This window comes from Gracilinanus agilis, chromosome 5 (assembly GCF_016433145.1).
Source record: "Gracilinanus agilis isolate LMUSP501 chromosome 5, AgileGrace, whole genome shotgun sequence".
Taxonomy (NCBI): domain Eukaryota; kingdom Metazoa; phylum Chordata; class Mammalia; order Didelphimorphia; family Didelphidae; genus Gracilinanus; species Gracilinanus agilis.
Window position 1 is genome coordinate 186,187,024 of NC_058134.1, and position 13,124 is coordinate 186,200,147.

Consider the following 13,124-nt stretch of genomic DNA (forward strand, 5'->3'; position numbering starts at 1 on the left):
GGGACAAGGAATTATTTGTTGACTCCCCTATTTGCAAATGGAGGATTAGAATTTTTTTAAAGATCATAATGCTACTATTCAGTATATAGAATTATACATAATTTAGAAATAATTTTATGTAACAATTTTTAAAAATTGGGAATAGTGAAAAATATTCACATTTTAGATAAGAAAACATCTCTCTTAAAGATTTTGCTAAGATTCAGTCAAGTAGATCTATTTCAAGATTAAAAGGGGAACTGAAATTTCGAATCCCACACTGTTTAGCAAATGGAGAATTAAAAAAAATATATTCCCAGGAGTATGAATTCATTCCAATATTCCACTCAGAAAATGTACCATGACGTGAAAGGTTTTACCTCCTAGCCCAAAAGTAAAGTTCTAAAATTTATTATACCTGTTCCTGGCATTTCAAGAATAAATGACTCATCTTCACATACAGTACAAGATTAAAGTATTTATAATGAATACCCCAAAACATTTACCTAAATTAATCTAACATGAAAAAAAAATGTTTAAAAAAAGATAAACAATTTCATTGCTTATATTCAATTCTTATACAGAAACTGATGAAAGCAGCAATGGAATCACATTAAATCTATAAATAAATAATTCACATATAACATAGATTAAGTGATCAAAGAAAGGGTTAAATTGTCATCTCTACAGACCTTTGCAGATTTAACAAATTTCTAATCCATCTCATACTGACAGTAGGTACATTTCTGAATTAGGTTTAATATTTAAAGATAAGTTGGCTGTTTAGAGGCATCATTTATAAAGCAAGATAACCAAATGAAATTACAGAATTTTAACAAATATTAGCTGTTCAATATCTGTTTTCAAAAATGGATCACAAGGATTGCTTAGCCACTTGAGGTTATCTAAATAGCCTTCTTTACTCAGGTAATTTTAATGCAGTGACCTCTGGCTTCATTTTGAAATACTGCTTAAAACGAACAATTGCATACCTAGTGAGAAAAGAGAATTATAGCAAAATTAATTACAGCTGTAAACATATAAAATATTTTATTTCAAGAATCTGAAATCTATGCAGAATTTATTTTTAAAAATTTAAGACAATAAAAGATGTTTAAGTTTGTTGTGCCATCTACTGGATTAAAAAAAAAACACACCTCATGCTTAGGAAAGACACTCAAGGTTTCTTCACAATCTGAAAACTGTGTCATCTTTACAATTTCAAGAAAGGGAATACATATGCTTCACATCAGTTCTAAGTGTTAAACCATGGCAATTGTAAACAAAAATATGTTTAAGTAAATAAAAACTTACCCAAGGAAATCAAAATCAATGGTGGAATATTTGGCTTGAATTAAAGCCCACAATCCCCAAAAGAAATGAGAAGCCTAAGGAAAAGAATAACGTCATGAAATTCAACATAACACTTAAGAAACAAGCAAAAAATGCTAACTTTTACACTGTGGCTGTGTAGTCTAGTCTATCTATATAAATTGCTTATTTTTAAGCACCTATATCATCATCTGTATAGCCATATCTCACGGGTTTTTTTTCATCTTAGCTCTGTGAAAGGTAGATGAAAAGCCCCTAAAGATTAAGGACTAGGGGCAGCTGGGTAGCTCAGTGGATTGAGAGCCAGGCCTAGAGACAGGGGGTCCTAGGTTCAAATCTGGCCTCAGACACTTCCCAGCTGTGTGACCCTGGGCAAGTCACTTGACCTATTGCCTACCCTTACCACTCTTCTGCCTTGGAGCCAATACACAGAATTGACTTCAAGACGGAAGGTAAGGGTTTAAAAAAAAAAGATTAAGGACTATTTCTTTTGATGAGCATAGGCAATTATGGAACCATCTTTATGGTGGCAGGGATGAGGAACAAAAAAGTGGCTGAGTATAACTTGGAAAAGTTCTGGACTAGGTAGCAGAAAATGAGTTTGAATTCCAGCTCTATCACTTGCTCCCTGTGCAATCTTATAGAAGTCACTGAGGCTCAGTTTTCTCCTGGAAGGTGAGGAGTATTGAATTACTTAACCTCTGAAATTCCAACTAGTCCCGAATTTATGATTCTAAATCTTGCTTGTTCAGGAAATCTCATCAGACTTATTCAACTTGGCCTCAGAGGGCAAAAGTAGGAGAAATGAACGAGTAAAACAGCAGTGGGGCAAATTCCAGCTCCATAGAAGGTGACATTCTTAACAATCAGTTATCCTAAAGTGAAATGCTCAGAAAGTAGTGTAACTGGAAATCATCACTCAAGTCAAAAGGACTACCTGGTCTAGAATGCTATCACTGAAAGATTTACTGGTTGCTCTATGACGCCCTTTTCAATGGCTCAAGATTCTGTGACAACTCTCAAGGTTACAAGGATCTCTCTCCTTTCCTTCCTCTGAACTTACAACCCTGTCTACATTATACCCACTTCAAGAAACAAGAGCTAGATGCAGTCAAAAGACCTGGGTACTAGGTATAGCTCTGTTACCAGCTGTGTGAATGAATCATGGACACTAAGTCCATTTCTCTCACATTATTCAGTTTCCTCATTGGTAAAACAAAAGGAATACTTTCCCTACCCTACCCCATTAGTGTGAGGAAGGCATTCTAGAAGAGTAGCTCTCATGTGTGCGCATGCACAGGCTCTTCCTTGGCACATTTTCTACTATATCCCCAAAATGTATCTTCTGAAACTTCTTTTGTCAAGCCACCTGCACCATTGACCCTCCTCCTCAGCCAAGAACCATGAATCATATTTCACTGTAAAAAAAGTGAGGATTCATATCTCAAGATCCCTCTTGCCAATTCTACACATAAAAAAATCTTAGTACTCCTTCTCCATTCTCTCCTTTGTCCTTCACTTTGTCCATGCTTTTTCCTCTACTATGTACACAAACACGTCTAGTTTTCTCCCATTTGATCTTAATATTTTCTCTATGATATCTTTTTCTCCCTTTTACAGTCAAACTCCAAGGAAAAACTGTCATTGCCTCTACTTATTCACTTCCCAATCTCTTGAAATGCTTCCAACACTCCCTCCAAACCTAGATTGTTTTCTCCAAGGTCATCAATCATTTATTTATTGATAAAACTAATAAGTTTCCTCAGTTCTCATCCTCCACCAATTCTCTCTGCACCAACTGACACTGCTGATCTCTTTTTTCCCTCAGAATTCTGAGGACTCTGTTTTGTCATGTTTTTCTCTCCTCCTCCTTATACAACTGATTGTTTTCCTTCTTAGGCTTTTTGGCCGAATTAACATCTTTATTTTTAATTTCAGAGCTCAACTCTGAAACTTCTCCTATCTTTCTACATTCCAAGTGATATCATCAGCTCTCATGGGTTCAATTTCCAAAAAAGATCAAGGATGTAGTGGAGGTTTCTGTTTGTTTTGGGAGTGGTAGTGATAAGTACTTGGATAGGAATGGGTAAACAGGGAGGGCATAAGGTAGAAGAATAGACTTTCTTTGGCAACTGCAAAATATAAAGATTAGAGAAGTGAGAAGCTGGAAGAAATGTTAAAGACTGCTCCAGGAGTAGCAAAGCTTGTTGAATTACAATTAGAATGTTGATGTTTTAGGTAGAAATAAACCTATGGGTGTGATAACTATCACCATATATATAACTATATAACTATATAACTATATATATAGGTATATATATATATACACACACATATATATATTATATAACACTATATATATATAACTATAACTATTTGATTTTAAAATAGTCTGGTATACAAAACTATTTTGTAGTATTACATATAGTAGCTATATGTAACAAAGATTATATTTAATCTGTTCCCTATAATTTTTAGTTCCATTTTTTCTGATGAAAATAACTTTCATTACTAGATTTGTTAAACTAAACTTCGGTTTCATCTCTAAAATGGGGATAACAGTATTTCTATAATCTACTTCACCAAATGGGGAATAAAAGTATTTCTAATATCTGTTTTACAAAATCTATCACAAGATATAAAAAGAAGCTATCCTGTGACAATTAGTTATTTTGTAATGTATTAAAGTGTTACAAGACAAAGATAGTTTGAATATTGTGTACTATAATAATGATAAAAGGGAGGCAGTGAGATATGGTACAAAAAAAAAGCACTGCATAGGGCATCAGGCAATCTGGGTTCTTGTCCAAGCTTTGCTACTCTTTTCCTCTCTAAATTGACTTCTCAGGATTTTAATTTCCTTGTGAATACATGGAGCTCATACTAGATGATCTCTAATATTTATTCTGTCTCTAACATTCTAGTGATTCTAAAGGCAAATCTATCATAACCAATTCCTCATTTGTAAAATGAGAGACTAGATTAAATGATGTCTTTCAACTCAAAATCTATGATCATATGAACCAACAGAAAGTCCAAATATAATGTAAAGAGTATTGCTTCTATGAAGAAATTTCAGGCTTCTTAAATTATATTAAAATTTTCATCTTTAAAAAATTATTTTTAATTTTAATTAATCTTAAAAAGTTAAGATTTAAACAGGAAAAGGGGAAAATCATGGAATTGTTTCCCTTCTTCAATAGCTTGTATACTGAATGGGTTCCTTAAGTGACTAACTGATTTATAGCAAGGTAAAATATTTACAATTCTATTCATTGTATCATGAGAAGAATCTTTAGCAATTATTTATACTTAAACTTACCAATGCAAACTGGTTAACCTGAATAAATAGTATTTCTACTTCCTTTTCTGTAACATCTGTTCCAAATCCTTTATATTCCTTATAGGCTTCAAGATAAGACCTCAGCCACTGACCTTGAAGTTCTCTATTTGGATAGAGACTATAGTCTACATCACTTACACCTGAAACAGGAAAGGGAAAATAAGATATAAGTTAAAAGAAAATTTTATTGTGCCCATCTTAACAGTTCATCCCCATTTCTCAGAAAACAAATAAAAATGTAAAAGCTACCAAATCAAGTATCATTTAATGAATGGTAAAATTCCTAGAAAAATTATTTTAGTATTCTCATTTAAACTGTAATAATTTAGACTATTCTTGAATTGCCCTTATAAATTCTCTCTTTATTAAAATTCTACGTATCTTTCAAAAGCACCTCTTATACCAGTCTTGTCAAAAATTACCTCTCCCCATCTTTGAATTCATGGTGCTGCTCACCATCTATGTCATTTATTTAGAGACTGGTGTAGTGAATCCATCTGTAAATAGCTTCTCTCTCTCTCTCTCTCTCTCTCTCTCTCTCTCTCACACACACACACATATACATACACACACACACACACACACACACACACACACATACACACTACTATTTGTAAAAGGTATGTAACATCTTATGCTATATGTATTAAGTGTAGATGCAGGAAATGTAAAAAAAAATTGGTGGTAGAAAGGCAAGTGAAAACAGAAACCACCAATAAATTTTGTAGAAGACTGAATTTCTCTCTGGATTATTTCCAAATGATTAACAGTTTAACAAAAAAAAAAAACAAAAAACCCTGCAAGTCTGAAGCACATCATAAGAGTTAAAATTTAATGCTAACATACTAGTAATGTTAATTATTTTCAAAGCCACGACTCGTTTGGGAGAAATTGTTGGCAGGAGATTCTAACCTTTCAAATTTAAAGTCATACTTGTTTCAACATGTTTAAAGTCCTAAAATTTTTAATTATGAAAAGAGGAGGTGATGGCAATTTTTTCTTCTTGTATCCAAACCTGAGACAACTAAAATGATCTTATGGCACATACTTAAAGAGATGCTTCAACAATTGTCCTTTTAGAGAAAGAGGTTACTAATATAAAAGTTATTCTTGTCAATTTAAAAACTGTTACTTAAGTTCTAAAGTCTAGAATCTTAGTGGAAATGAACTATACCAGCATTAGCAAATCTTTTAGAGGTTGCATGTCCAAACCGCACCTTCACACTACCTGATAGGAGACAGAGGAAGTGCTCGCTGCTGGGCAGAGCCTGGAAGGGCATGGGGAAAATGTCCTTAGGTGCTATAGAGAGGGGGAACAGAGCAGCCCTCTCCAGCACACCAGGGCACACAAGCCACATCTTTGCCAACATGGAACTATACTTATAATACTTTCCCGTAACAAGTATGAAATAAACTTTGATTAAAATATGAATTTCCAGTATTTTCTTCAGAGGCTTTACAATAAGGGATTATAGTTCTTTGTAATAGCAAATTTAATTAAGTCCTTTAGAAAAAAGGGGCTGTCATATTTTCAACTATTACTATTATAATTACCCAAAACCAAACATACACACACGACTGAAGGAAACTCAAGGGAAAAAAATATTACTTTTAAGTTTAATCTTTAGTTTTGCATTTTATTTTTAATTAAATAAGTCTTGTTTTCTGAGGTCAGTAAACTATTCCATTAGTCTGTTAGATATTAGTTCTGTTCTGGAAGAATTTGGCTCCAGTTTTAAAAATTAAATTTATTTTTACCTGCAAATTCATTGAAATGGTTTCCAATATCATATGCCAGGTAGTTGTAGCCAGAATACTCATAATCTATGAATTGAACATCACCTATGTGAGACACAAAAACAAAGACATAAGCTGTCACATATAAGAGGTGCAAACCCCTATGCTACTTGTACCTAAGTATCCTCCAATATTTGTCTCATTGTTTGTGCTCAGTTACATGCAGCTCTGAGACAATACCAGGGTAAGGCTGTGAATTTTATGGCACTGAGCTTTATTATTTATCTTTTCTAGTCAACAGCATATTTGTTAATATCAGCATTCATTATGTCAGAAAACATTAAAATATTAATAGAATTAAATGAAATAGTTCTCTAGGTTTAAACAAAAATAGGAATTATTTTTCACCACATGAGGGCATCAGATACTTCAAAGAGCAGCTCTATCTAGGAATGGTATCCTTTAAAACTACCAATGACCTATAATTTTAAAAAAGAAAGTAATTTAATCAAACAACTAAAAATAATTTAATGAGCAAATTAGGTAGTAGAAATCATTTCTGAAGGTAAATAATTTTCTAATTATTCTAAAACTCTTCTGGCTCTGATTACATCCATACATCAAGGACTTCTGATTTTAATAGTGTAGGAATTCCTATTATGTAAACCTTGCTGTAGATCACAGCTTATATTATAACTTTTAGTCAAGGGAAGTCCCATGGGGTTCAAAGGTTATGTGGGCTACCCATGGTTACACAGTCTCTAAATTTAAGAGGTGGGATGATTTAATTCCCAAATCTTCTTGCCCCCAACACCAGTATTCTATGTAGTATGCCATACTACTTTTCAATTAGCTTTAATTGTAGGTTCACATGTAAAATAATTTTTAAACTATTATTCATCTCACCAAGACTGAACTAGTTTATCTAAGAAATCAACAGATCCTAGATTTAGATCTGTAAAGGACCCTAAAAAGCATCTAGTGCAACTCCCTCATTCATTTTTCATATAAGGAAACTGAGGGCCAAAGAGGTTAAGTGACTTGGCCCAAGTCACAGAGGAGGTACAAAGCAGAGCAGGGACTGGAACTCATCAGTTCCTATGACTCCAAATTCAGTGCTCTTTCCACTGTACCACAATAACTTCCTCAAATACATTAAGTCAGGGCTTTAGCTTAAATATAAGTAGGTTGATGTGTTAAGACATTTGATTTTGAGAAATTGATTTTATTAAGATTTTGATTACAGGCAGCTGCTAAGTCTTAATAGTCTTCTACTTCTAATTCACTTAACATGAATGACTTTGGTATCATTCAGTTCTAATAAATCTATATGATGTTTGTTGGATTGCTTTTATACTTGTACAGTTCTAAGAGTCTGTGTGTGTGTTTTAACCAGTGCAGAATTACCTAAACTTTAAACTTGTGGCACAAGAGTTTTACAAAAGTTAGCTATTCGTGTACAAAATATTTAGTACTGCATATTTCATTAATGCTTCTCCATATAAGAACCCACAAAGGTACTAAGCTCCCAGTTTAAAATTTCATTTTTTACTACTGAAAGATAGCGTTTTAGAGAGCCCACAAAGGGCTACTTAATAAGGCCAGGTCAAAAAATTGGCCAACAGTTTGACAATTTAATCAAAACAGTCAAGCTACACTGACACAAACCATTCGCTGGCATTTTCCAAATATAATAGCAAATCTTGAACTGTACTGTCTTGTTAGAGATTTGTATTTAATGCTGTGAAGCCTCTCTTATCAAAGCCAACCAGAGAAGCAGAAATGGTATGACGAAAAGTTTCAAGGCAGATGGCAGTCCTTTAAACAAAAGCAGAAAAAAATTTAATTCAAATGCATTTAATACAGAAATTGTGACCTTATTTAAGCAATAGTTAAGTCTAAATCCAAATGCTAACTCAGAGTAATTTACACTATGAAAATTCATTATCACAATCCATATTAAATGTATACTTTCTAGACTCAAAGTATAAAATTCAAAATGTTGTGTGACTTTGCTATAAAACAGACTGATCTGTCCACTATCCATTATATTTTTTACTCGATAGGCTAAATATGCCAGAAAAGTTTGTAACAAATCTACTGTTCTCAAGCAATTTTTCTGATGAACAACAGAATGGATGATCAAAAAAGTTTTGACAATCTCCCTTCCTAAAAATATGAGATCAATATACAGTACAGTGAAAAGAGCATGGGACTTGAAGTTAGAAGACCTATATTTAAGCCCTGCCTATGACACCTAAGAGATATGTGTGACTTTGGACAAATTACTCAATTTCTTTGATCCTTAATTTCCTCATCTATAAGACGCAGATAATATTACTTAAAAAGTACTAGTACTTTATGGTTTGCATGTCATTCGATCCTAACAACAACCTTGTGAGGTAGGCATGACACAAAGTATCACTCCATTTTACAAATGAGGAAAACTGAAATTCAGAAAGATTAAGTGACATGCCCAAGGTCAGAGAGTTAGTAAATGGCAGAACAGATTAAAATCTAGGTCTTTTCAGACTCCAAATCTGGTGCTTCTCATACTATTGTACAATTACATAAATATGAACTTTTATTGGCCTATTTCACAGAGTTGATGTGAGGATAATACTTTGCAAAACATAAAGTAGAAAAATCAATGTGAATTATTATCTTTTTTATTAAACCTGTTTGTAGCAAAGGGATTAAACAAAATAAAAGGACCTTATAAACTTTAGCATTCCATAATACAGATAAGACTTAGTTTATCACACAATTGAATCAACAGGTAAAATAAACGTATTTTTTTATGTAGCTGTTGATTGCTTTAGCTTTCAAAGCACAGACCCTTCTAGAGCTCATTTAATTGTTGCATGCCAATAAAAATACACAGCCCAGTCCTGATGTTTAACTTTGCCACAAGTGAATTAACTAACAAAAACAATTTTATACGTGTACTCAAAATTTGGCATGTAAAGTTAAAATGGCAGGTAAAAAAAAAAAACAACCCCTGCTTCCACAGTGGATACAACTTAATAAAAACAGATAATTTAAATTAAAGTTAAAATCTATTTTGATATGAAAGTTTTAGCATTGACTTCTTGTAGTGGCATTAATTCATTACAATTAGCCTTTATTTTAAATGCTATGTTTTGTTTATAATTAATGCAATAAAAAATAAGAAAATGAAGCTAACAAGATACAGATGAGGCTGTTACCAGGCTCCGTGCATGTGAACAAGTGATGCGATAAACCTCCAGTCAGTGCGTTTAAGAAGCACGGTGTGCGCCGCCACATGGCAGCAACAATGGCATACCTAATCTGTAGCAGATGAAGAAAATTTGGCAAACTCACATTTTACAAGACACAAAGCTTAAAAGGAAAAAAAAATTAAAGAAAAAAGTCCGCATTAACTAATCTTCTTTTTCAAACTGTCACAACCTCAAGTGGAACTCAACTTTAAATTTAATCTTTTGAAACAGATTAAGATTGAAGATGTCTACTTCCCTTGTTTCATGTGCCAGAAAATCAGAGTACTATACTGGAAAATGTATTCCCAATTAACAAGTTGTTCTAAATTACTACTTCTTTAAAAATCCAACATCCTTTATATTTCTGTATTTTCAGTACCTATCCTTTTGGAATTTATACATCATTTTGCTAGTGAGCTAATAATTATTAGTTTATATAAAATGGCCAATATTTTGAGATTTCCCCCCCACAATGATCTTAACTCCTAATTCTTAATAATAATTTTTAATTATACTATATATTCTGCATGCTTTGTACATCCCGCTATCAGGAAAACTTAACTAATTGAACTTAGCTGCTCTAAGGATGCTATTTTATTTTAAAACATAGAAAAATTTTAGAGCTAAATAAGATCTGATTTTGGCCATTAACTATATAGTCCTTTATTTATTACTAAGGGTACGTAAATTTTATGGTTTCAATTTTCCTCCCTGACAAAAGAAGAAAAAAAAATCATAAGGAAAGATAAATGGGAAGTATATGAATACTTTAGCACAGAACTGACAATCTTTTAAAGGTTATAATTGACTCAGTGTAATTGTGGGCTCAATAAAACTCAATGGAGTAGCTATGTAAAAATGTTATTTCTGACTTGATAGGGAATTCATTAAGTACCTGGGTCTAATCCATACCTAAAAAAAAGAAGTCCATGTATCACATCTGAAAAATGATCACATAGCTTTTGCAGAAGTCCTGAATTTAGGTTCAAAAATAAAATTGCACAAGTGGGGGAAATAAGATATAAAGCAGCTCATGTTATTCAATGAGTCAACAAATAACCTAATCTTAGGCTGACTGTTACATGTCAGAGATGGTTTGACTGCCTGGTCATAAGACATATAGGATAATATGTCTACAGGCAAAACCTTTTAGGGAAGATTCAGAAGCATTTACAGACACTGGTAAGCAATAAGATTTATAGCAGGAACTAAGGATTTATGTGGCAAGGAGAAAATTTAGGAGCCCTGGGAGTATATGAAAGCAGTATTCAAATATGCAAATGAGTTATCCTTTAATGGTAGAGTAAACTATAGGGAAGAACTAAGTGAACATTTTTAAAAAGCAAATTTTAGCTCAACATAAGTAAATACTTCCAAACAGTTTACAATGAAAAAATTGAATGGATTATTTAAGAAATAATTTTTCTACCACTAGAGGTCATTTTGAAAAAAAGACTAGGCAAGATTATTGGGAATGTTGTAGATATGATTCAAGATAGGAACAAAAATTGAATTAGATACTTTCTAAGCTTTCTCCCAATTCTAAAATTCTTAACTGACAGTTCATCAATCTTAAGAAAGGCAAGATGTTAAGCTGCTTAGTGATATAGAGAAAAGAAGGGAGGAAAGGTATAGATTAGTGAGAAAAACACAGAAATCATAGTTATCTTGTTAGCTAATTACTTCTATTTCCTTACATATCAAGCATACAGATGCAATATCCTATAGTATGTATGTTGGTTTGGGAACAATTCTGAACAGAAAATGTGCAAGAGGCATATGATTCCTAGCTACTGATCCATCAACTAAAAATGAAATAATACGTTAAAAAACTGGTAATTATACATTTAAAACTATAGAATATTATAATTTAGAAATGATCAATTACAATGAATCTGATTTCTGTCAATGAAACAGAAACAAACAGGATATCTTAGGGAGATACAATTTATAACTCTAGGACTCATTTCACACCAGGATCCATTTTTAATTACAAGATTGACATTGTATCTTTCTCTTGTTTTATGCTGAATGAGACTATTCTGGAATCTTATCTGGGATTCTTATCTTCTGAAATGTGAGTTACCAAAATTAAAGAATAATCTTAATAAAATAGCATCACTGTACTTCTACAAAAGATGGCTCATTATAGCAACACATTTTTTTGAAAAAGTTGGTAGCTGAAGACAGGAATAAAAATTTCAATAGAAACAGAGAATAAGAATTAGATTTGTAACCAGTAAAAGTGAATCATTTAACAAGTCTCAACACCATTTTCTAAATACATTGTTAAAACCTAGAAACTTGTTAATATCTTTCTTTTCTTTCTTTTCCTACCTTTTTTTTTGTTTTGTTTTCAACACTACTTCCATAGCACAGGGTATTGTACATAAAATTTTACTGATTTAAAATGAAATTAAGGATCTGATTTTTTTCATTAGTTAGACATATTGGGAAATATTCTAAAAAGTAAAGGTTTCTGGATATTCTAATGGTATCAGAGGCCACCAGGTCACTGAAAAAATGTTGAGGAATAACAGCACATCCAAAGGATTAATCAGTAACTCCTGGTTTATCCAGAAAGGAAGTATGTTTGTTGTAGAAAAATATACTGACTTGGGAAATCAGACAAGTTGAGTTTGTGGTCAAGTTCCCCATTTACTAGCTATGTGACTCTAGCAAAGTCATAAGAACATAGTTTCAGAACTAAAGGGAATCTTAGAAATCATCTTATGTGATGTGCACAAGATAATGCTGACTTTAAGAAGACTCTTTTTAAAATTCTAATCCTAAATTACCTCACCTGTAAAACAAAGACAATGCTCTTATATTATTCTCAGTTGTTAAAAAGATCAAATGTAAAACTACTTTGTAATCAAATAACGTAAATTCAAATTATTATTACTGTCAGTAGTCAAGGAAAAGCTGAAGCCAATAAACAAATTATATTGCTCTAAACATAGGCTACTTTTTTTTAAAAACCCTTACCTTCCATCTTAGAATCAATACTGTCTATTGGTTCCAATGTAGAAGAGTGGTAAGGGCTAGGCAATGGGGGTTAAGTGACTTGCCCAGGGTCACACAGCTAGGAAGTGTCTGAGGCCAGATTTGAACCTAGGACCTCCTGTCTCTAGGCCTGGCTCTCCATCCACTGAATCACCCAGCTGCCCCCTTATAGACTACTTCTAACTGTGATCTAAATCCTTTAAGTATCTCTTTAAAAATATTGATTAAAATGGCCTGTTTACTCATATAGACCTTTAATGTTTGCAAAAGCATTCATGTATGCACACACACAAAAAATATATAGTACTAAAAATACCTTCTCCAATGAAGGAGAAAAAAATAAAAAATAAAATCCAATGATCATTTTCCATTATTCATTTTATATATATATATATATACACATATATATATATATATTATTGTGATATATGTATCACAATACTTTCAAGTGGGTGATGGGGTTACCCCCATGTTACAGAGTAGAA

General features: G+C 32.5%; 1 protein-coding gene across 1 annotated transcript in view; it reads right to left on the reverse strand.

Annotated features, from left to right (window-relative positions):
* Positions 1 to 378: 378 nt before the first annotated feature.
* Positions 379 to 13,124, reverse strand: part of ETNK1 (ethanolamine kinase 1) — a 51,977-nt gene continuing 39,231 nt past the window's right edge. The window contains exons 5-8 of the mRNA XM_044679875.1: positions 6,413 to 6,496; positions 4,634 to 4,794; positions 1,294 to 1,367; positions 379 to 971 (exon numbers count right to left, since the gene is read on the reverse strand). Coding sequence (XP_044535810.1) covers positions 899 to 971; positions 1,294 to 1,367; positions 4,634 to 4,794; positions 6,413 to 6,496 — 392 coding nt within the window. The 3' untranslated portion in view covers positions 379 to 898. The remainder of the gene's footprint in view (positions 972 to 1,293; positions 1,368 to 4,633; positions 4,795 to 6,412; positions 6,497 to 13,124) is intronic.